The sequence below is a fragment of the Peromyscus leucopus genome, chromosome 14 (genome assembly GCF_004664715.2).
Source record: "Peromyscus leucopus breed LL Stock chromosome 14, UCI_PerLeu_2.1, whole genome shotgun sequence".
NCBI classification, from domain to species: Eukaryota; Metazoa; Chordata; class Mammalia; order Rodentia; family Cricetidae; genus Peromyscus; species Peromyscus leucopus.
Window position 1 is genome coordinate 43659062 of NC_051075.1, and position 25158 is coordinate 43684219.

Sequence of the window (25158 nt, forward strand, 5' to 3'; positions counted from 1 at the left end):
TCAGAGTTGTTATTATTAATACTTCAAAGTCGTTGTTATTATTACTTTGGGGTTTGCTACATGGCCCAAGCTGGCCTTGAGTTGGCATGCTTCATGCCGCTGCCTCTTGAGTCTTGGGATTCCAAGTGTGCGATACAGTGCTTGGCTTTTGGATTAACTTTCTTTGCTTTTGAGACAGGGTCTGTATCCCAGGCTGACCTCACATTCACTGTGTAAGCTAAGGGTGACCTTGAACTGCTCATTCTCCTACCTCTACCGGTTGAGTTCTGGGATTATAGGTGCACACCATCATGTTTGGGTGTGTGGGGTGCTGAGGCTTGAACTCTGGGCTTCATGCATGCGAGGCAAACAACATTAACTGAGCCACCTCTCCAGCCACCTAGGTTCAACTCCTGGCCCTATCCTGTATTAGCTGTGTGTCCTTTGACAATTCTATATCCTGTTTATGAGTCTTTGCTTTGTCTTTTCAAAGTGGAAAGTTATGGTCCTCGTTTCACACAGCCATTATAAAGAGCCGTATACTCTACTTGGAGCAATGCCCATGCATATGGCAGATAGTAAATGCTGTAAATGTGGGTGCGATTGTTAGTATTTGCATGTATCCCTGCAGGCCAGAAGAGGGCACCAGATCTCATTACAGATGGTTGTGAGCCACCATGTGGTTGCTGGGAATTGAACTCAGGACCTCTGGAAGAGCAGCCAGTACTCTTAACCTCTGAGCCATCTCTCCAGCCCGCTATTGTTATTATTATTCCTTCCCCCTCTTTCTTTTCTTTTTTTTCTGGAGCTGAGGACAGAACCCCAGGCTCTACCACTGAGCTAAATCCCCAACCCCCCTTGCCCCCTCTTTAAACACAGTCCTGGCATAAAACAGTGGTCACCGTTAGGGAATTCATTTGGAATTCAGTTTTGTCTTGTTAAAATGAAATGGCGCTTTGTCTCTGCTTGGGCCTTGGGAGGCCTAGGATGAGGGCAGGGCTAGTGGAGAGCCTCGCTGTGTCACGGGGCCGAAACCACCCGTGCCTTCCTGGCCCTTGTGAACTAATGAACAGCGGTTCCTTTTGTGAGTCTGAATGAACTCCGCAGAGCAGCGTGGTAACCGCAGGGCTGTTCCTGACGGATCTCAGCTGAGGAGAAACAGATCAATTATTAACAGTGTATTTGGTAGGTAAAATCTTTAACACAGCGCGACCCACGAGAGAGATAATGCCAGGAGGGTTTGGAGAATAAACACCAGAGAATAAAGGATGGAAAGGGTTTGGAACTGCGTAATGATTTTTATCCTTTGCATATTTTAGTGTGTTTAATATTTAATATGCCCAGCTAGCTGTTAGCCTCAAACTTATTCTTCAGTTTTCCCTCTAACATTTTCTTCTAAAACATTGCTAGTGTATATCAAAGCTAGAGGATTTTGATTATATTTAGTATACAGAGTCTTCCTTTCTTTATAGTCTTGGGGATTGAGCCCAGGGCATCTTGTATGCTAGGGAAGAACTCTGCCCCCGAGTTACACTCTCAGCTCCAATGTGCAGATTTCGTGTGTGTGTGTGTGTGTGTGTGTGTGTGTGTGTGTGTGTGTGTGTGTTGTGTGTGTGTGAGAGAGAGGGGGGCAGGGAGAGGGAGAGAGGGGTGTTTCGAGACAAGATTTCTCTGTGTAGTCTTGGCTGTTCTGGAACTCACTCTGTAGACCAGGCTGACCTTGAACTCAGAGATCTGCCTGCCTCTGCCTTCTAAGTGCTGGGATTAAAGGCGTGCACTGCCACCAACCCAGCCCCAGTCAGTATGTAGATTCTAACATGAACTTTTACATTACTTCCTTTCTCACAGAACCATATATATGTTTTCTGTTTGATTAGTTGGATTTTGGTTTTCTGATGATCTGTGTGAGAGAACCTGCCTTCTGTTCTCAGCCTGAAGAAGTTGATAGTGATGTCCATATGCATGAAACAATGTTTTTAAAGAGTTATGGATTGTGAATTACTTTTATTGGGAGAACTCTTTCAGTAGATGAGGAGGCTCAGTGATAGAATACATGCTTGATGATGTGTCAGGCCCTGTTTCAATCCCTAGTACCTGAAAAGAATGACTCAGGTTGGAGTTAGGAGAGAAGTATAGAGAAAGAAATCCTTGGGAAAACAATATAACATTCTTAAATAGTCCCTCTGATGTGTCAGTGTTTTTAGTTTCACTTTGCAGGCCGTGCAGGCTCAGCTCTTACTGTTTCCAGTAAGTGGTAACATTTATGGAACACAGAAGGAACGGAGGGAGGTCAGAGTTTTAAAGAGAACTCTTGTGAGCTGAAGGCCGAAGAAGATAGCCGTGAATGTTGCCTTTCCTTTCTCTGGCCGCATTGCTGGATACTCCTGGATTTGAAGTGCACAGCTTTCCTCTTTCTATCTTGCCCAGAACCAACAAGGCTAGTTCTTTTGGAGTTCTGCCAGCAGCTCCGGAGAGCCTGAATAGGTCACAGGGCACAGTCCTGATGATGATTCAAAGAGAAGGTGTGGTCACTTTGTCCCGCGTGTACTAAGGAAACCTTCCCGGAGAAGCATCGCTCTTTGAGCGGGTAGATTTGGCTTTTGCTGTTTGCCTGCGTGTTTACCAGGCTTGCGGAGCGGCAGAGTTATTAATGAACTAAGTTTTACCCCTTTCTACTTCCAGTTCACCTTAACTGAGATGGACGTGATCTAATCTCCACTGCGTCAAAGAATGGCCTCTAGCTCCGCGCTTCCTACGGAAGACGGACAGGTTTCCCTGGGCATTGATGATCTTCACTTTTCGCTGCAAGGTAAAGTCAGAGTTGGAAGGAAGTGGGAGACTTAACTCTCCTCTAATTCTGGACCCTGTTGGTTTCTCTGCTTCCCGTGGTTTTGAAAACCTACCTCTATTTTCTAACTGGAGAAGCCCACAATGCAGTATTAGACTGTCTATTCAGCTTAGTGCTCTGCTCTCAAGAAATCCTTGAAGAATCTGGTTATCTTTTTTTTTTTTTATGTATATGCATATTTTATTTGCAGTCTAAATTTAAAAGCTAACCATGGTTTGCTTGGCATTATTTCCACTTTTTTGTATTTTTTTTTTTTAACACAGAAGCTTTGACACGTGCATCTGTATTTTGTCCTAATAGGTGGGAACAGAATTGATATTATGGGTGGGCGGGATTTCAGCGACGGGAATCCCATGTGTACATCCACAGTTAAGTTTTTTCAAAAGTGCTTCTTGTTGCGCTTAGCCATATTTCTGTTGCCCTGTTGAAAATTCATTAGCTAGTGAACTTTCTAACTTTGTTGTTAAATCTTGGTGTGTTGTAGCTAGCTAGTACAGAAGTGAAGTTATGGCAAATATTTGAAAACATTTATAAAAGTCTTTTTAAAATAATCTTAATTATGGGCAATATAATTCAACAGTTAAGACATTCCATAAGAGCTATAGGTTTTGAGTCATTTTTTTTTTTTTGGGTGAAGATTCTAAAATGACTTTCTGATATTTCCTTTCAAATTCGTTTCATTTTTCTTTGAGACAAGATCTTGTTATGTAGCCCATAATGCCTCAGACTCTTTTCTCTTTCAGCCTTTTCCTCTTGAGTCCTGGGAGACATGTGGTATCATGCGTGGCTCAAATATTTTCTCTTTGAATATGATTTCAATAATTAGCTTCTTGTCTTTGGGGTTCAGTTGTAAATTCACATCTATTGGAATAGACCATATCTCTATGCAACAGGATTTTAAAAATAGATATTGTATGCTGGCACACATCACTAAAGCTGGCACCTAGGAGGCAGAGGCTGGAAGGTTATGGGTTAGCATGGACTACCTAGCCAGACCCTGTTCCAAATAAAACCCAAGACAAAAAAATAATGATTTTAATTTGTAAAGAGTAAGAAATCCTTATTTGTTAGGAGGTAGTCTTTGAGATAAAAATTAAAAATCTTTCATTTTGTACTTTCGGATAATATAATCACAAGTAGTTGAAATCAAATTTTGATTTAAATGAAAAAGATCAGTGTTCTTGTTGATGCTCTGGCTGCAAAGAGTAATCTGCCCTGATACACACACACACACACACACACACACACACACACACACACACACACACATTTATAATTTATATAATTTTTTGAGTAAATTTTTTATACAACATAGCAATAGTAGAGACTTCACACTATATAAGAAAAAAAAAAGGTAAACCAGACATGTGTTTACAGGTTCAGCGGCTTCCTGTCATATGTACATGAGTCGTGGTGAGGCCCCTAGGTCCTCTCTGCTCTGGATCCCTTTTCCTACCCTCATCTCCCACCACGTCCCTACGTGTTCCCTGTAACTCCCTCCATGACTCCGACTCCGTAAGGAGCTGTGGTCTTTCCTTCCTGTGCGCTCTGTGTGGGCTGCTCCCTCTAGGCTGGGAGAAGTTCAGCTTATCCATCCCAAGGCCAACTGGCCTCACAGCCTTCCCCATGAGCTGCCCCGTTAGGCGGAGATTTGTCCTTCCTCCTCTTCCATTCCCCGTTATCTCTTGGAGGCCTTGCAGATTCGTGATTATTATACTTAATGACATTTCCTTGCCACGGAATGAGCTTCCTGTGGTTTATGTAGAGGCTCCAGCGTACAGTGCATTTTATACGATGCCACCTGATCCTCACACTCTCATCTGTAAGGTAGATTTTTGCAGCTCTGATGAACAGAGATGCTGTGGTTCGGAATGATCTCACCAGAGTCCCGCAGCTGGTGAGCAGCTGAGCTGTGACTTGCAGCTGGCTTTTGCGCTGCACCCTCTGGAATGCCAAAGAACACACTGGGAGAGGGGATTCCGCTCACAGCTTTTCTCTGGCTGCTTCTATGTTGGAGACTTACTCCCTTCCATCCACAGCAGACTTGACACTAGAAGGTGGATAAGGAGATGTCAGGTTCCTAGGTTGCTTAAAATAACTTAACAAATTGCTCAGAAATGTGTGGTTTTGTATATATAATGTGCTTTGAATTATACAGTTTACTTTTCAATAGGAGACGAGCCTGGGCTATTTAGCAAGGGGAAGCGATGCCCATGTTCTCTGGATCATCCACTTACGTGACGTATGAGGAGGGCTTGTGGTGTCGATGCTTTGCTTCATGGGTAGGAGAAGTGGAACGGCATCAGAGCATCATCACCTTGACAGACACCGGGCAGGATCAGTTCATATTAGCCAGGGACACTCGAGATACATGCACAGTGCCTAGACGTTCCTGTCTGTGCAGGACATAAGCAGCGCATGGAATGAATGTATTTCCCAAGCCTAGGCTCCGTGTTGTTTGCAGGTTTGGGATGGTCCTTCTGGTCCAAACTGACGAAAGGAAGAAGGGACAGCAGGGCAGGGAAGGAAGGAATTTTTATATACCTGTGAAGGCAACTCTGTATCATAGTAGGGTTACTACCTGTTTGGGCAAAAAAAAAAAATTATAAATATATAATTATTATTCCATAAAGTACCACTTAGCTGAAGGCTATTGGTAAATTTTTTTTATTTATTTTTTGAGACAGGGCTTCTCTGTGTAACAGTCCTAGCTGTCCGGGAACTTGATTTGTAGACCAGACTAGCCTCGAACTCACAGAGATCCGCCTGGCTCTGCCTCCCGAGTGCTGGCGTTAAAGTCTTAAAAAGCATTGAGGGGCCAGCAGGAGGGCTCAGTGGCTAAAGGCGATTGCAGAGCAAGCTTGGTGACCTGAGTTTGATCCCTGGCTTCCAGGTTGAACTGGGAGGAGAGAACTGACTCCTTCAAGTTGTCCTTGGACCTCCATGGGCATGCCATGGCCCATGTATACAATAATAATATTTTTATCTAGTAATAATATTTATTTATTTATTTTTTTAGAAAATGAGTTTGGTTTCATTTCTGATGTAAAACAGCCTTGTATTTTACTAGATTTTCACGTGCCCTCTGGAACATGAGGGCTCGGGGTGCTGTTCCCAAAAAGGTGTGCGTTTCTTTGCTCTTCATTCAGAACCTGTCTCAGAGGCCCACAGAGGCAGGGTAATCAGTAGAATGGCCTGCTTAGGCCACAGCGTCTATTTTATTGGAACACGGACAAACCCTCATTGAAGGTGAGGAAATTTTGGTCATGCCCTGATGCAGAATAGTGCGCTTAAGAAAAATTTAAATATTGCCGGGCGGTGGTGGCGCACGCCTTTGATCCCAGCACTTGGGAGGCAGAGCCAGGCGGATCTCTGTGAGTTCGAGGCCAGCCTGGGCTACAGAGTGAGTTCCTGGACGGGCACCGAAACTACACAGAGAAACCATGTCTTGAAAAACAAAACCAAACTAAAACAAAACAAAAAAAAAAAAAAAGAAAGAAAAATTTAACTATCTATACAGAAATGTGGTGACTCATAGAACAGGGCAGTAAGCAGTGACTGCCTCCCTCCCTCCCTCCCTCCCTTTCTCTCACCCTTTCTTTATTCACTCATCCTTTCCCCTCCCTCCCTCTATCTTCCCCTCCCCCTTTCCTCTCTTTCCCTTCTTCTTCTTTTCTTCCCCGCCTCCTTCCTTTTCCCTTCCCAGGCTGGCTCCGTACTCACTGTGTAGAACAGGCTACTTTCAAATTTGTGGGCTATCCTTCCGACTTTGGTTTGGGAATGCTGGGACTACAGGAGTTTGGCTCGAGTTTTGAAGCAATTTTGAGAGGTTTTTGGTTTTTTTTTTTTTTTTTTTTTTTTTTTTTTGACAAGGTCTTCTTATGCAGGCCTGGCTGGCCTAGAACTTGCTGTGTAGAACAGGGCCTGGAATTCACCACGATCCACTTGTCTCTGCCTTCTGGTGCTGGCTGGCGTTAAAGGTGTGTGCTATCACGCTTAGCGTGAGACACAGTTGGCCTTTTCTGTCTTGCATGGAGAAGCACAGTGTTCAGATGTCCAGGGAAAGGATGGAATAGTGTACATGGACATGAGTGCATGACTTCACAGTGTGAGGGATGTTGGCTGCCCAGGCTGGCTCAGTCATGAGAATTCTTTTGTTTAAGGTACTAGGTTGATCCCAAGCCCTTGCTCATGCAAAACACTTGCTCTACCACGCACTACCTGCCCAGACTCTCTTGAGAAATTCCAAAGGAATTTGGAGGCAGGATTGAACTGTTCCGAACGTTTCCCTTGTTCATTTCTGAGATAAATTGTTTCACATTAAAATAGCAGATATAACACACCAGCCCTGAAAGGACACTGTGTAATCATTTTGTTTTCACAGATAGGGTAGGCCAATGCTTTAGAATGTTCTTAATTAGCCAGAGATCTAGGAAGAGACCATGTTCTAGGACTTCATCCACCACGAGAGGAATTAACGTTCATGTGGCCTGGCCTGGTACTGCTGCGTAGATAGTGGTTACTGTGGACCTGTGTGAACACACGTTCAGCCCAGTTACCTTGCCATCTCAGACAATGTTTGTATGTTTTATTTAGCACTGTTATCATCTAGATGGCATGTTATAAAAGATTAAAAACCTCTTCTCCAAGTAGCTCTAGGGCTAGGTAGTGGAATCTGATCTTTCGACTAGTTTATTACTCCATTGAAATGGGTTCATTATTTACTGAGTATTCTTCTGGAGGAAGGCCTTCTGTGTCTGTCTGTCTTTTGCTTTTCTTTCTTTCTCTCTCTTTCTCTCTTCTCTCTCTCTCTCTTTCTTTCTTTCTTTCTCTCCTTCCTTCCTTCCTTCCTTCCTTCCTTCCTTCCTTCCTTCCTTCCTTCCTTCCTTCCTTCCTTCCTTCCTTCCTTCCTTCCTTCCTTCCTTCCTTCCTTCCTTCCTTCCTGAAACAGGGTTTCTCTGTGTAGCCCTGGCTGTGCTAGAACTCACTCTATGGACCAGGCTGGCCTTGAACTTACAGAGATCCACCTACCTCTACCTCCCAAGTGCTGGGATTAAAGGCACGTGCCACCACTTCCTGGCTGCTTTCCATGTATTTCTTACTTTTAGTAATGTTAAAATTTATCCAAGTTAAAATTGCATAATTATGGTTAGGTGGGAATAAATGTTGAAACTGAATAGGCACATCAAGAGTTCAAGACCAGCCTGGGCCTCATAGCAAGACTACCTAAAAAACAAAAACATAAAATGGTTTCTTTTTCACACCAGAGGAAAAATTATTAATTTGTGTTTAGTGGGGGGGGGGGGGTTGCAAAGTATGGTAATGAGATGGAATGTTTATTTTTTAAAATCACGTATATTTATTCATTTATTTATTTATTTCATGTATGTGTGCACATGCATGCATGCCTGGCCCACATGAAAGCCAGAGGCCAACCTTAGGAAGTTGGTTCTCTCTTTCTACCTTGTGGGTCCTGGGGATCAAACTCAGGTTGTCGGGGTCAGCGGCCAGCGCCTTTCTCCACTGAACTATTTTCCAGCCCTGGTATTTAATTTTTATTTAATAGCTGTCAAGTGCCAGCCATGTGCAGAGGCTAGGCATTGAGGACATAGACGGAAATGGGCTGAGCACTTTTATAAATCACGGCATCTGGTGTACTTCTGCCTTTGGCAGAAGTGACGGCCCACAGAGGTAATCATCCCTATGATACGTGTTTAACTGTCCAGAGTCACCATCTTAATTTTGGTGTCTATCATATAAATTAAAAGTCGGACCAGAAATGTCTGAGTTATCTTTTGATGTTTCAATAAGGGATAAAAATCTAGTTTATACAATATATTGATTGCAGACTGAGTTATATATTCCTCTCATCATTAAAAGAAAAATCAGATTGGGTCTGGGATGCAGTTTATTTGGGAGGGGACCTGCAGGAATGAAGCCCTGGGAGGGAGCCTTAGTACCATGTAAGCTGAGTGTGGTGGTACATACCTGTAGCACGTGGGAGGTGGAGGCAGAAATTCGAGATCATTCTTGGCTTTGGATGTCACTTGCTTCAGTATTCTTTCTGAGTCTTGCAAGTGTTTGATAGACACCTTGCATAGGATATTCTCATATTGTCATTACAGTGAAGTTCCAGAATTTTTAAAGCCTCCAGGAAACAATGGTATAATAATAATAATAATAATAATAATAATAATAATAATAATAATAAAAATAATAATAAAAAACCTGCTGGTCATTCCAGTATAGAAAAACCAAGGCTTAGGTAAGGGTGCTCATCACCAAGCTGATGACCTGATTCTGTTCCCTAGGAGAAGGAGAGAACCCACTCCCACAAATTGTCCTCTGACCTTCAGGGGTGCACTGTGTCATGTGTACATGCACACACACAAATAAATAAGTGTAATTAAAAAAAAAAACTCACCCAGATAAAAACGAAGGTCTGTGAAGCCCCCAGGAGCAGAGTAGTTCTTGAGTATGGTGCCAGGTAGGATGAAAACATGGGTGACTGGTGACCTGAGACTGTGATGAACGTCGTTTTCCTGGGAGAAAATTTGCTCTACCTCAGGGCTGAGAGAATGAATTTTCCATGTCAGAGAAAGAGGGACAGGATTGGGGAAAGGCTTCTGGGGAGAATTCTGTTACTTTGTAAGAGAGTGCTCGGTGGGAGTATTGGTGGGCATGAAGAGCAAAGAGTAACGGGAGGTAGATGTTCTCAAGCAATAATTTAACTTTGCTGACTGGTTCATATTGCTCGGTTATGCTGTATAAAGCAGGTAATCTCGTGGGTCTGCTTTTGCGGCTTGGATTATTATTCTATCCAGGGACAACAATTAAGTTATAGTTCCTTACAGACTATTAGTGTTGTGCTGTAACAGCAGAAAGGCTTCCAGAAAGTTCCATAATATCTTTTTTTTTAATGTTTCCTTGGAATGTTGTTTGCTTTGGCATCACCAAGTTTTATGATCTTAAAAATATTCTGAATAAGTGAAAAATAAAAATAAGAACGCTGGCAATGTTTGCATAATAGTGTTTTTAAGAAAAATACCCCACCCACCCCCAGATTGCATGCCTAGTTTTGGCTTCTGGGAACTTTGGTTCTGCTTTCTCAAGGAGTGTGGAGATAAGCTTGTATTATTCTGGGTCAGCTACACTTTGAAAACTAGGGCAAGATAAATCCAGGGTCATTTAGAATCTGTGAAAGTGGGCTAACAAAGATCTCATTCATTGCTTATAGAAATAAAAATCCTTTTTAATTAGCCCCACGGGAGATGCAACGTTTTTCTGAGTGTGCTTGTGTGTGTGTGTGTGTGTGTGTGTTTGTGTGTGTGTGTGTGTGTGTGTCCAGGCTGTAAATATATTCAGAGCTTGAAGCAGGGAGTAAGAAAAAAATAAAACTCAAGCTGTCATCATGGAAATGGGAAATTAAGAGCGAATACAGTATATTAATTTGTATGTGTTTGATGGGTTGAGTGTGTGATTTAATGGTCTGAAATGCAGAGAGTTTTAAAAAGCATGTCTCTGTGGCGCTTTTCCTCATCTGCTTTTACCGTTGGTGACTGCAATTTCTCTGAATGACTCTGTTTTTCTAAATCATTCAGGAGAATTTTAGTAAAAGTAAACCACGTGTGCTTACCTTGTGCACGAGAGCTGAGGTTTCCAGCGTGTGTGCACACATGCTTGTGAATGGTGTGTGTACCTCTTAGTGTGTGTGTGCCTGTAGGCAGGAGACTGATGTTGGGTCTCTTTCTTTGATCATTCTCCACCTTTTTTTTTTTCTTTAGTTAGAAGTACTTGAATTATTTTAAATAATTTTTTACATTTATTTATTGTGTGTGTATGTACTCATATCACATTATGCACATGGAGGATCACAGGCCAAGTTGGGGGAGCTGGGTCCTGGGTGTCAAATGTCCTCAGGCTCAGTGCTATCAAATTCTTCAGGCAAGTAGCCTTATCCATCGAGCCGTCTCCCTGCCCCTCACCTGGTGCGTTTACGGTCATTTGAATGTGGTAGAAAAAAGAATTTGTGAATCATCAGACAAACGGACTGGTTGGAAGTTCTCTACGGAGGATGTCGATGAACAGTCTCTTCTGGATTTGAACCTGAAGGAGGCTGTGGAAGGAATCCTACTGGACACCTCGCTGGTCAGCCTTTACAATGCAGGGGATTGTTGGCCGGATCCTGGTGCTGCTGTATTACAAGGTGTAGGGTGCCCGGCTCAAATGCAGAGCGCGAACATCCCTTTCCACGTTTGAGAAGTGTTTCATGTCTTTCTAAAACACTGGATGCTAGCCTTTCCTTCAGCTGAGTGGGATTTTTTTTTTTTAACTTTACTTATTTTTATTTTATGTGTTTCAGTCAGTCGTTTGGCTTCATGTATGTCTTTACAAACTAAGTGTGTGCCTCGTGTCTGCAGAGGCCAGAAGAGGGGTGATGGATCCCCTGGAACCAGAGTTGCAGATGGGTGTGTGCTACCATGTAGGTGCTGGGAATCGAACTGGGGTCCTCTGAAAGACAAGCCCGTGCTTTTAACCACCGAGTTCTCTCTCCAGCCCCTTGAGTAGCAATCAGTTTTTCTGTTTGTATGTTTTATTGGTAGAACTTCTGGGGTGTATGGGGCGGGGTTGGTGTCTTCAAACCAAGCCACTTCCCAAGTAGGGGTGAATTCAAATTCTACACTGAGACAAACAACTCTGGTAAGCTTTGAACAGCTCCCGGAGCCCACAGTGTTTGTATGTAAGCTAGACGAGATAACAGGCAGGAACAGTGTGAGCACATGGTAAATGCCAAGCCAATTAACTGGCTGGATTTAGCCATAGTGCTTGATGTCTTAGAGTTTCTCTTGCTGTGATAAAACACCATGACCAAAACCAACTTGGGAGGGAAGGGTTTATTTGTCTTACACTTCCACATCGTAGTCCATCATTAAAGAAAGGCAGGACAGGAACTCTAACAGGGCAGGAACCTGGAGGCAGGAGCTGAGGCAGAGGCCATGGAGGGACGCTGCTTACTGGCTTGCTCTCATGGCTGGCTCATCCTGCTTTCTTATAGAACCCAGGACCAGCAGCCCGGGGATGGCCCCACCCACCATGGGCTCTCCCCCCCCCCCCAATCACTAATTAAGAAAATGCCCCACAGCCAGATCTTAGGGAGTCATTTTCTCAATTCAGGCTCCCTCCTTTCAGATGACTCTAGCTTGTGCCAAGTTGACATAAAACATAAAACTAGCCAGCACAGTGACATCTTTGTCTCAGAGTAGACTCTTCAAGAGGGACAGTTTGGGACTGATGAGGTAACACAGGGATGGCTCACTGGGTTAAGGGGCTCATTGCCAGACCTGAAGAACTGAGTTTGGTCCCCAAGATCCACGTGGTGGGAGGAGAGAACCAACTCTTCAAGTTGTGCTCTAACCTCCATGCACACACGCACGCACGCACGCACGGACGCACGCATGCACGCACATGCACACTCACAATTTAATAAAAATAATGAAACAAACCAAATCAAAACAACAACAACAACAAAGAAATAAAAACAAACCAAATCCCAAAAGGCATCAGTGCGGAGTTGATACAAGCTGTCCACTTTGAGGTAGGAAGTTTGGGGGAGCTCTGAGATGGAGGCACATAGACAAGGTGAATTCATATAAAAAAAGGAAACCTCACGTAATGGGTAAAGGTTGGTCTGAGCGGATCTTGGAAAGCCAGGCAAGGCAGAGATGCTTCAGGATGAGATTCGACAGTTCTGAGGTAAGGCGTGTGTGTGGATGGAAACCGCACTGGGCCTTTTTTCCTTTTCTCTCTTTAATTTTTGAGATAGGTTCTCACTCTATTGCCCAGAGTAGCCTCAACCTCCCTAGTGCTGGGATTATATGCACCCACTACCGTGGCAGGGCTGGAAGCCCTTAGGGGAGTAACATGATCTGATTTGTATTTTGCAAAAGGTCACTTCAACGCTGCAGGGGGAGGGACCTGGGGGGATGAGGGAAGGAAGAGAGCCAGTCAGGATGCTTCTGGGGCACTTTAGGGGAGGTGTCATGGTGGTCTGGATCAGGGGATGTGTAGGGTGAATGAAAAAGAAATTATGGTGGAGTTGGTTTTCTGCTTCTATCTTGTGGGACCAGGGATCAAATACAAGCTGTCAGCCTTGGCCACGAGTGCCTTTACTCACAAAGTCATCTAACTGGTCCCCACTTTATTTTTTTCTAAGTAAAGGTTAATTTACCCTTAAGGTTTGACTTATTTATTTATTTATTTATTCATAATTCAGTATTTTTTATTTTTATTTTTTTATTTTTTTGATTTTTTCGAGACAGGGTTTCTCTGTGTAGCTTTGCGCCTTTCCTGGAACTCGCTTTGGAGACCAGGCTGGCCTCGAACTCACAGAGATCCGCCTGCCTCTGCCTCCCGAGTGCTGGGATTAAAGGCGTGCGCCACCACCGCCCGGCAGCATTTTCAAATTAATTAATAATCAATTTGTAGACAAAGTCTTCTATGTATCCTGACCTGCCTGGTATTCACTATAGCCCAGGGCGGCTTCACACTTAGGACAATCTTGTTCTTCAGTGGAGTGCTAAGGGTACAGGCGTGAGCCACTATGCCTAACTCACAACAAATAGTTTTGTGCATGCATTGTATGTCGGGCGCTCTGCTGAACGTGTGGGGTCATCCAGGGCACATGCTTTTCTGAAATATCTTTGATTACAGGGATCCCCACAAGTGTGTAGACAGAATCGGTGTAAAGTGATATGTACTGAGAGGGGTGGAGATGTACTGTGGAAGAGTAAAGTTGGGGGGTACCTCGCCCTGACTGAGAGTTAGGGAAGGGTCCCCAGAGGAAAGGATACCTAAGCTGGAAACACTTAGGACGTGAGCAGGGTGAGGACGAAAGGGGTGGATCGGGCAAGGGGAACCGCATAGGACAGAGCAGGGGGAAGGCAGAACGTGGCGTCATGGAAATGGGTGGCCAGTGGGCTGAGGATCAGAATGTGAAGGAGTTGTGGAGGAATGATGCTCTCGCTGGCTTGGAACACATAGAGGTGTGGGACTTCTTCTAAGTCTAAAGGGAGCAATTGATACAAGCATTTACAGAACTAGTTTTGTAACCACCCCACCCCCAGGCTACATTGTGGGGTGTCTTCATGGGAACCAGTGTGGAGGCAGAGAGAAAAACCGCCTGAAGAATGCTGTGATGATTCAGCTGAGAAATAGTGGTGGCCGGATCCAGAGGTGGCAGTTCTAATGGAGAGGAAGGGGTATTGGAGAGATTCCTAACAGGCACCAGGGCCTTTTCATTGACCGAGGAGGAAGGCGTGAGGGAGGAGGACAAGGCCAAAGACTTTCAGGTTTATTCTTGGGCCCTTCAGTGGATGGTGGGATGGTTCACTGGTGACGGTACAGGGGACGAAGGGAGTTGGTTAGAGATGACTCAGTCTTGGAAAGGTTGAGTTGGAGGTGTCTGGAATAGCGAGCTAGAACTACCCAGATAGCAATCAGCTAGACAAGCAGGAGGCTCAGAGAGACAGCCGCTTAACCGAGGGTATGGACTTGAGGGCCATTAGTCTAGAAAGGCAGCGTCTACCATTGGAGTAGACGGGACTATTGAGAAAAAAAAGAAGGGTCCAGGTGGACTCTGACCGAGATAGGAAGAGGTAAGATAGGCCTAGAGTGAGTCAGAGAAGGATGAGAGATGGCCAACACCCAGGTGAATGTGGATCTGAGGGTCACAATGGAAAAGAGTTGTCCAAGAGGGGGGAGAGTGGGAAATCAGGGCTGGATGCTGTCAGATTTCTAGGGAGTACCAGGCAGGATCCTTTGGATTCAGCAGTGGGGATACTACAGATGGCCTATTGATCATTAAATGGAAGGGTGGCTCACCAACTCAGAGCAGACAAGTGAGTATAGTAAGGAAGCTAAGGCAAGATGACACATTAAAGAAGTTTGGGATTGACGCTGTGGGATGTAGCTCGGTCGGTAGAATGCTTGTCTACAGTAGAATGTGTGAAGCCCCAGGTTCCCCTACCAGCACTGAGAAACTGGGTGTGGCATACACATAGAATCCTAGCATTTAGAAGGTAAAATCAGGGGGATCAGAAATTCCTCAGTCACATAGCAAGTTCAAGGCTAGCCTGGGATACGTGAGACCCTGTCTCAAAAAAAGTAGAAAAAATAACTTTGGGCTTGTAAGGGAGAGAGGGAGATGGTTGCAGGAATGGCCATGGGTTTGACATTTCAGCTGGTTCTGAATTACAAAGACATGAACATGGATATATATATATATATATATATATATATATATATATATATATATATATCTCCACATATATAAATTGTATATACAAATCAGACACATCTGGATTTAAAGTTCTCTGCTAAGAGATGTGAAATCTGGGCTAGGCTGTCAGAGGCACAGAGAGACTTTTAATGAAAATGCTTCAGTGGATGAGTGAATAAAAGATCTTCATCTTCTGAGGGCCTCAGTTCTCATTGCTATCTCCTCCCCAAACGTGCAGGCTTTCGGAGAATGCTGTCATGATTCTCTGCTTGAGTTCTTCCCTGGACTGACGGGTTCTATGACAAGCGTTCATAGTGGGATCTCCAGGTGTGCATTAGGATCTCCACGTAGGATGACAGATTCATATGGATATACATTATATCAATAACCCTGCGGATTATTGCCACAGTTTTATTTTTTCAGTTCTTCCTGTCCTTTTCTGTTGTCTCAATAATGAATCATAGGTGTAAAATTGTCCAAATAGGTTTAGAGCGATATTCCCCAAAGTGAGGTGTATGAACCCCTGTATCAGAATTCCTGAGAGCCAGAACCTAGAAACTTACACTTGAACCCTGAGAAATGGAGTGAGAATCCCTGTCTCTAACTGTAGGCAGCTCGGGGCAGCCTGGGTCCTTGGACCTCTGAGAATGTCTACTTAAGTCATACTCTAACTGGGCCCCAGGGAAAGTTCAGGCTCACACGCCTTGGCTTTCTCAAGAGCTGGTTCCAGTTTTATTTGATAAGCTATAGATAAGAGTCAGTAGTGAAGTATATCAAAAAGCAGAGTACTTTTCTGGCTTATTCATTCCATTGATATTTATTGAGCAGCTCGGGTTTGCCAGACTCTTGTATCTGTGTTGTGGGCTCTAGTGCTTACTCAGATAGCCAGGGGCTATATTCCAGTGAGGGCGGAAAAGGGCTTAGTGTAAAATCTCAGGTGTGTACACAAGGGTGTGGCTCACTTGTGTGTCAGCACGAACTTGCTAGTGTCACATACAAAGGCCCAAAGTATCACTCACGGGCTGTCTAATTTCCTGTCAAACTCAGTCCTCAAACCTCTGTGTCTGCTCTGGAAAAAGAGCAGCATGGCCCCTCTGCCTTTTCCCCTGCCACTTAATTGCTCCTGCCACTTAATTGCTCCTTTAACACATTCCTATTTGAATTCCCACAGCACGAAAAGCACTGTGTGATCCAGGGGAAATGGGAGCGGAAGTCACGGGGCTGCAGCGATGGCTCAGTGGTTAAGAGCACTGGCTACTCTTCCAGAGGACCTGGGTTTGATTCCCAGAAGCTACATGTCGCCTCACAGTTGTCTGTAACTCCAGTTCTAGGGCCTCTGATGCCCACTTCTGGCTTCTGGGGGGCATTAGGCATGCACTTGATGCCCAGAGATATACAGGCTGGCAAAATATCAGCCTACAAAAACAAACAAAAAACCAAACAGGAAGGAAAATCAGAGGGGGCTAATGAGGGGGTGCAAGTACCTAAACAGATAACCCCAGGTCTTAAAACTTTATTGAGATCTAATCTGACATAAAATTCATGGACGCCGAAGGAGCACTTACCTAGCATGTCCAAGACCCTTGGTTAGCTGCCCAGCATTGCAAAAAAGTTAAAAATAACTAAGTCTGGTGGCGAATGCCTTTAACCCCAGCACTGGGGAGACAGAGGCAGGCAGGTCCTTGAGTGAGTTCAAGGCCAGCCTGGTTTATATAGGGAGTTCCAGGCCAGTCAGAGCTATACAGTGAGACCCTGGCCTCACTGCCCCAAAACAAAAGCAAATAAATAAATAAAAAGTTAAAAATAAAAATTTACATATCACCTAAGTCACCTGTTTGAAATGTTGATATCCATAGAATCGTGCAGACTACTACCACATCTGATTTTAGATCTTGTTGCAGTCACCTGGAAAAAGAACCATTCATTTAGGTACCTCACCTCCATTTCCATTATTGTACCCCTCACAGACTTCCCTATTTGGGCGTGTCATATAAATGGAATTGGGGATTTAGCTCAGTCATTAGGAAGATTTACTGTACTGACCTGGTTTAAAGTCAGGAAACTACAATGCACTGGTCTTATGTGACCTGCTGCCTGGCTTTATAAATAAAGTTTTATTTGATTGCAGACACAGAAAGACACATCTTTTTCCAAGTTGCCTGTAGCTGCTTTCATGTTAAAACAACACCATAGATAGTTATCAGAGGCTTTGTAGTATATGGATCTCCTGGCTAGAGTGAAGAACAGCATGGAAGGAATGCTGAGCAGACCTGGCTGGCCATCGAGGCATCCTGCCAGAGCTTATGGGAAACGGAGCAGGGGAGCTGGAGAGGTTGAGAGTGAGTGTAGAGAAAGAGATAGGTACCAGATCTGGAAGGAGGCGAATATGCTGGACAGGAGGAGGCTGGTGGAAGATGAGGGCGTCATATCCTGAGATCCTGTGGAAACAGTCTGATGTAGTCCTGCATGCTGGACTCCACAGGCAAGGGCTGCTTTCCCACAGGGATGAATTATACTCTGGTGGTGGGGGCTGGGGTGGAGCTCTCGAAAGCTTCTGCTTGATGTTTGATGTTGAGACATGGTTGCACAGGTGCTTAGGAGTTATGTGAGTCAGCATTTACTTCCCGGACTGTCTTACTGGGTTGGTAAGGCAGACCTCAGTCCTAGAAGTATTTCCCTTTTTGGTTGCTTGCATATATGGCTGGTTGCGAGAAAATGTGTTAACGTTTCCCATCTCCCTCCTCCACTTTGTAGTTAAGCAACAGGCCTTTTCCTGTTTATGCTCCCAGGGCTTTAGAGTTTTCTTGTTTGGGTTATATGTGTTACCATTTAATTTCTTTAACTGGCTTCTTTATTTCTGTTTGTTACCATCTCCATGAGAAACAGAAGGCACAGCAGACTTTTAATGCCCTCTCTGCTGGATAACGCGTTATGAATCTTCTGGATGTCTGTTGGAGCACATGGCTGCAATGTATCGTTCCAACTTGATTATCCTTACCATGAGCATCCCAGCTAAGGCTGAGCTGGGCATATTGTTTTTAAAACATGGCAACTGGGCCTCATTAGCCCACGCTCGGGACTTCCTAAGAAACACGTGCTTGCTCTCTGCCATGGTTCTTGGCTCAGAGCTCCTAAAGCCCTTGCAATTTTCTAAGGCTATCAGGGGCATTTGTGTTCTGATATTTTGATTCGGTCCTGTTTCTGATAGAGAGCTCTCAAAAGTCCTTGGAATTTCCTGCATAACAGGAACTTTTTTTTTTTTTTTTTTTAGATAGTGTTTCTCTGTGTAACCCTGGCTGTCCTGGAACTTGCTCTGTAAGACCAGACTGGCCTCAAACTCACAGAGGTCCACCTGTTTGTGCCTCCCAAGTGCTGGGATTAAAGGTGTGTATCACCATGGCCCAGAAGGGGAAACACAAACACAGGCAAGCTTATTTAATGTTGCAGGTTTTACACAGAGTAGGAGGGAAATGGAAAGCTTAAGGTATATACCTACAGTAAATGAACTGCCAGAGGCAATTTGAGTAGCTAGAAACAGTGTTAAGTTATATCCTTTAATATGCTCATGCAAATATACATAGAATCATATATTTTATAACTTGTTTTTAAATTTACATATATATTTTTTAATTTTTATTTATGTGCGTTGGTATTTTGCCTGCATGTCTGTATGAGGGTGTCAGGTGCCCTGGAACTGGAGTTACAGACAGTTGTGAGCTGCCATGTGAGCGCTGGGAATTGAACCCTGGGTCCTCTGGAAGAGCAGCCAGTGCTCTTAACCACTGAGCCATCTCTCCAGCCCCTATATTTATGTTTTCAAATTTTTATTTTTTCAAAGCAGAATCTCCTTTATCCCAGGGTGGCCTTACACTCTGTTTGTAGCTGAGGATGTCCTTGAACTTCTGATCATCCTGCTCTTCCTCCCTAGGGCTGGGATTTTAAGTGTGCAAGTACTACATCTAGTTTCCGTAGTGCAGGAGCTTTGAGCACACCAGGCAAGCTCTTGACCAACTGAACTGTGTCCTCAGGCCTCCTTATTCCTTCTCACTGAAGCAAACACCTACAGCGTGCAGCACCCACATGTTAATGCTGCTCTTTTTTATTGGGTGTATGCATTTTCTGTCCTTTCTGTATTTGAAAGGTTAAGTAGTGTGTCTTTCCTGCCTAATTGGCTTCAGCTGTCACCCTGGCCCAGCTGAGAGTTATCTGAGGGTGTCTCAATTGTGGGATTGCCTAGATCAGATTAACCTATGAGCATGTTTCTGGGAGGGTGTGTGTGTGTCGTTTTCCTGATTGTAGATTGACGCAGGAGGACCCAGCCCACTGTGGGCGGTACCATGCCTAGGCAGGGAATCCTGGCTTGTCTAAGAACGCTAGCCGAGCAGATGCTACGGAGCAAGTCTGGAAGCAACCTTCTTCTGTTGGTTCTGCCTTTGCTCTTGCCTGAAGTTCCTGCCTTGATCTCCAGGGATGGGCCAGGGCCTGGAGATGTAAGATGAAGTTAACTCTTTCTTCTCCACCTTGCTGTTTGGTATTGATCACAGTAACAGAGGAAGAAACCGGGGTGGTTGCCTACCTCTTTGCCCTTTCAGTGAGCAGTGTCAGAAAGTGGGTCTACCTCACCTGCATTCATTTAATCTGCGAGCCATACATTTGTTGGTTCTGTAGATACTGACTCAGTGCCTTGCACATACTCAGTGCTGTTGTAGGAGCCGGGGACCCAGTGCACAGCTCAAACAAGCTCCTCCCTGTGCAGTTCATATTCTTTCTGGGTCAGTCTAGAGGACTCTGTAGAAGGTCAGTGTTATATCACTGAGCAAAAAAATGGAGGAATTTTAGCCAGGCAGTGGTGGCACACACCTTTAATCCCAGCACTTGGAGGCAGAGACAGGTAGATCTCCGTGAGTTCCAGGCCAGTCTGGTGTATAGAGTGAGTTCCAGGACAGCCCTAGCTTCATAATAGAGACACCCTGTCTCAAAAAGGATGAGATTTCCAAGATTAAGGTTCATTTTTAATTTCTACTATTTTCTACTTTTGCTTTGGAAACATTTGCGATTTCAGATCTTAAAAAAAAGATTTTAAGTGTGAGTGTGTGTGTGTGTGTAAATGAGTACAGGTGTCAGAGGTGTTGCGTCTCCCTGGAGCTGGAGTTATAGGCAGTTGTGAGTCATCTGATGTAAGTGCTGGGAACAAAACTCAGGTCCTCTGCAAGCATAGTATAGAAGAAGACGCCTAATGTCAACCTCTGGTCTCCACACACACACATACACACACAACCTAGCCTACAACATATGTGTGCATGTATACAAACAGTAGCTTAGAGGTACATTACTAGTGGAGAATGTTGGCCTAGGGACTTGTAACTTACTCGGGAAGGAATTAAGAAACGATGGACAGATTTTAATGAGGAGAATGAAATATCAGAGTCCTGAATCTGGGGCTGGATGCAGGAGTCAGTCCAATTGATTGATTGCTCTGGGAGATGTCACACTTCGGTCCTCGTGGCTCTTGGCTGGAGAGAAAGATGTGTGGTGCCTTGGCCTTGGGGTGCTACTTTTGGACCTACTGTGGGAGGGCTCCTAATGCCAATGTCTCAGGTGAATTTATGCAAGACGTTGGGGCCTTTCTGAGACCCAGTAGCCACGGTAGCTTCTTAATGAGCTAATTTGTAACGAACTGAAAATCTGTGCCCTGAAGTTTTCCCTAATCTGTTTTCAGTTCAATTCCCTCCCAGCTAGGGGAAGCTGTTGCCAGCTCACAAAAGGCAGACTGAATCAGAGCAAACCATGGGGTGAAATGTATTTTCATGGTAATGATACCAAGAGAAAATCTCTGCCTCCCTTTTCATCCCAGCAAGTAGTTTCGAAGAATGATAACCAGGGACGCTTACGTGAATGTCAGTGTGTATCACTTACATTCCTTATTTGCCTCCAAAATCAAAATAAGTTCACGTTTTCTGTTTCTTAGCACTTTCACAGAAATTCACCGTTGTAATACGTCATTCCACGCTCCCCTTCATGTCTTCTCCCCTCCCCCCACCCCTGCCATCTGCCGTTTAAAAGGTCCTGTTCTCTAGATGCCATTCTAAGAAGGGTTTTATTAAGTTGCGGTAAGCACGCGGCTCTTAATTATTTGTTCCTAAGGTTACGTCTCCTGGCACAGGGTGAGCTGCTTGGCTCTGGTTCCTGTAGCATTAACTGTGCTATTCGGGGCCAAGGGAGGATGAAAACCTGTGAAATGTGGGGTAAGGGATCCATGGCCTAGAGCATCTGCAGAGGTGTTTTATGCCCCCCCCCCCCCCCGATGTCTTTGCCATTAAGTAAAGGGTCCTTATTGTGTTTAGAGAGCTCCGATTCCCCCATTGAAGAGAGTTGTTCTCTGTTTGGACAGTAAGTTTTACAAAGCCTCAAAGAGTCCTCTTCAACCCTCTGGAGGCTCCCTTTGTGCATTGCTTCTCTGTGGAGGGGGGTGCACCCGTGGGGATGGCTGCTGACTCTCTTCCTACCAGCCCCCCTTTTCTATTGGAGTTGAAGTAAATTGGGACAGCGATAACCACCTTTCTTTATAGCAGTTTGATTGTTTTAATTCAAATTCTGGCATTGCGGGCAGGGGTTGTTCCTCATCTCTGATTAGACAAGCTGCTCCGATTTCAACCGTCTAGTAGGAGCCCTGATTTTGGTGTCTGTTTCCCCAGCCTGGGAAAGCTCAGAGACCCCAGAGTGCTCAGTGCTCAAGGCTTGTTTTGTTTAGTGTCAAATGAACATGAAGTGAAAGCTCCTCTTTTTGGGGGTATAGATCAAATGACTGAGATTTACAGATGTACCCAGAGCACTAAAACAATAGGGACCAAGGATGCTCTTGCTGAATTTTGAACTCTGGCCGTGGTCCACTACCAGGGTTATTTCGTGCACATGCCCTTCCTTCTCCACCCCGGCAACTTCCCTGGAGTCCTGCAGCATCCTCCTGGATGTGCTGATGCTCCTGCGTGGTTCCCTTGTCACACAGTATCACCTAAAGAGGAGACTCTCTGTTGGTCCCTTGAGGATAAGGAAGAGGTTTTCTTGGTTTGTTTGTTTTAATCTTTTACATTTTATTTTATTTTATTCATATATATATATATTATTTTACAATACCATTCAGTTCTACATATCAGCCACGGGTTCCCCTATTCTCCCCCCTCCCACCCCCTCCCCTTACCCCCAGCCTACCCCCCATTCCCACCTCCTCCAGGACAAGTCCTCCCCCGAGGACTGCGATCAACCTGGTAGACTCAGTCCAGGCAGGTCCAGTTCCTTCCTCCCAGACTGAGCCAAGTGTCCCTGCATAAGCTCCAGGTTTCAAACAGCCAACTCATGCAATGAGCACAGGACTTGGTCCCACTGCCTAGTTGCCTCCCAAACTGATCAAGCCAATCAACTGTCTCACCTATTCAGAGGGCCTGATCCAGCTGGGGGCCCCTCAGCCTTTGGTTCATAGTTCATGTGTTTCCATTCATTTGGCTATTTTTTTTCAATAATTGAGTAGAACTGAAATTTATTATAAGCCACAGTCATCCTAGGGACCTCCATGCTAAATATATAGCCTCTATGGTTCTATGGGTTGTGGTCTGATTGTTCTTTATTTTATATCTAGAATCCACCTATGAGTGAGTACATACCATGACTGTCTTTCTGGGTTTGGGTTACCTCACTCAGGATGATTTTTTCTAGTTCTATCTACTTGCCTGCAAATTTCATGCTTTCATTGTTTTTCTCTGCTGAGTAGTACTCTATTGTGTATATGTACCACATTTTTTTCATCCATTCTTCCGTTGATGGGCATCTAGGTTGTTTCCACGTTCTGGCTATTACAAATAGTGCTGCTATGAACATAGCTGAGCATGTATCTTTATGGTATGAATCAGCATTCCTTGGGTATATGCCCAAGAGTGGGATGGCTGGGTCTTGAGGTAGTTTGATTCCTAATTTTCTGAGAAACTGCCATACTGATTTCCACAGTGGTTGTACAAGTTTACATTCCCACCAACAGTGGAGGAGTGTTCCCTTTGCTCCACATCCTCTCCAACATTGGTTGTCATTGGTATTTTTGATCGTAGCCATTCTAATACATTTTATTTTGAACTTCTATTTTATTGTTATGGGGGACACGTCTCTTCCTGCTTGGCGAATGCACATTGTGTACATGTAATTTGATCCTGGAATCATAAAACTTGTTTTCTAGTGTTTGTTTGTTTGTTTCCCCTGTTGAGAAATAAAATTAGCTCTCAAGCGCGTTTTCGAGGCACTTGTTTAAAGTTATTTATCATCTGATAGGAAAGGGAAAATGCTGGAAACACATCTTAGAGATTCCAGGAGACCCTGTCACTTTTCTGCAAAATAAAATTAAAACCAAAAGCACTAACTCTCAAAACACCAAAGAATTCAGTTGGCTTGTCAGACTGCCCGATGAAGTGTAAGTCATTGAGTTATAACTGACTTAAACTGGTAATGCAAAGAAATGGGAAATGGATTTTGGGGGGGGGAGCCACAGTGAGACTCGATATGTCCATAGCCAGTCACAGCACTTGACAGATACACTGTCTAAATGTATTTAACCAGGCCACTTTTCTGCTGTTTCTCGACCAGATGCTTATTAATTTAAAACATTTTAAGGTCCTAAATTTGGTGTCACACTTGTAAGACTCAGTAGCCCAGGTGGAGGTGACTTGGCCAGGGTAGTATAATTGAGATAATAAAAAGTAGACATAACCAGAATGTTTGCTGCAGGCGTGTGTGTGTGTGTGTGTGTGTGTGTGTGTGTGTGTGTGTGTGTGTGTATGAGAGCATCCTTTTGTTTTTCTCTCCTTTCAGACAGAGTCTCTTATGGCTGCCAGCTAACCTCAGGGAGTCAGTCTCTGCCTCCTCAGCTCTGGGCTTAAATGTAGCACCATGCCTGTCAAAGTCAGGGTCTGTATGATTGTATGGCAAACACTGACTCAGCTATTTCCCCAGCCCCGGAGTAGGTTTTGAACATGGATTCCCCAAGGCATTAGGTAGGAACTGATTGCTAAGCAGATGATCCCCAGCTGGTGATGTAGGAGGAAAATACAAGTGTAGGTCCCGAGGGTAGGAGATAGTCATTCTCTGTATTGGATGTTGCTTGGTGGTCCAGGAAGATGAAGACGGAATACTGGCCATTGGTTTCAGTGAGAGGGGAGCGTTGATATCCTCGACTCATGGTGACCTGGATAAGAGCAGTGTCAGTGGAATGGTGAGGAACTGCCTGGGGTGGGGCCGCTTGAAAGTGAGTGAGGAGAGGACCTGGAGACAGCGTGGATTCTTCTGGAGGGATTTTCCACGAGGAAGAGCAGACAAATGAGCAGTGCTGATGGAGAGTGGGTGCTATGGGAGGTTAGTTTCTTAGTTTCAGAGGGAGAATTGACAGCATGCATTTATTCTGATGGGGGAATGGGAGATAGGGACTAGAAGGGAGGAAAAGGTTCTCAAGGAGGTAAAAGAGAAAAGAACCAATGAATGAGAGGCGGGACGCCTTTGATCTGAGCAAGGCTAGTTGATGCATACCAATACTTTGGAGGTTGTTAGATGAGATTGGGTCTTTTGGGAAGAAAGGTCTCATGGGCTGGGGCTGCAGCTTAATTGACAGAATGTTAGCCATACATGCATGAAGTTCTATGTTAAATCCCCAGCACTGTATATACGTCATGTATGGCAGGGGATGTCTATAGTCCTAGAATGTGGAAAGTGGAGTCAGGAGATCAGAAATCCAAGGTTATTCCCAGATACACAGTGAATTTGAAGCTGGTCTGGGTTTCTTGAGATGCCGTCTCAAATATACACACACATAACACACACATAAAATAAAAAACCCACACAAAAAAGCAATGTTCTAATTTCATTTCTGTTGCTGTGATAAAATATCCTGGCAAAAAAGCAGCTTAGAGAAGAAAGGGTTTATTTTGATTACTATTGATTACTTCAGAGAAACCAAGCAAGGAATTAATGCAGCTAGTCACATCCCACCCATAGTCAAGAGCAAAGAGAGTAAATGCATCCT

The 25158-nt window shown here is 44.4% G+C and overlaps 1 protein-coding gene across 9 annotated transcripts in view; it reads left to right on the forward strand.

Annotated features, from left to right (window-relative positions):
* Nucleotides 1-25158, forward strand: part of Syne2 (spectrin repeat containing nuclear envelope protein 2) — a 320737-nt gene that overhangs the window by 42857 nt on the left and 252722 nt on the right. For 7 of the 9 annotated variants that reach the window (XM_037210622.1, XM_037210625.1, XM_028876051.2 and 4 more), the window contains exon 2: nt 2662-2788. In XM_037210622.1, coding sequence (XP_037066517.1) covers nt 2710-2788 — 79 coding nt within the window. In that variant the 5' untranslated portion in view covers nt 2662-2709. Of the gene's footprint in view, nt 1-2242; nt 2567-2661; nt 2789-25158 lie in introns of those variants that run through there. The other 2 variants (XM_037210624.1, XM_037210623.1) reach the window with 2 other exon arrangements.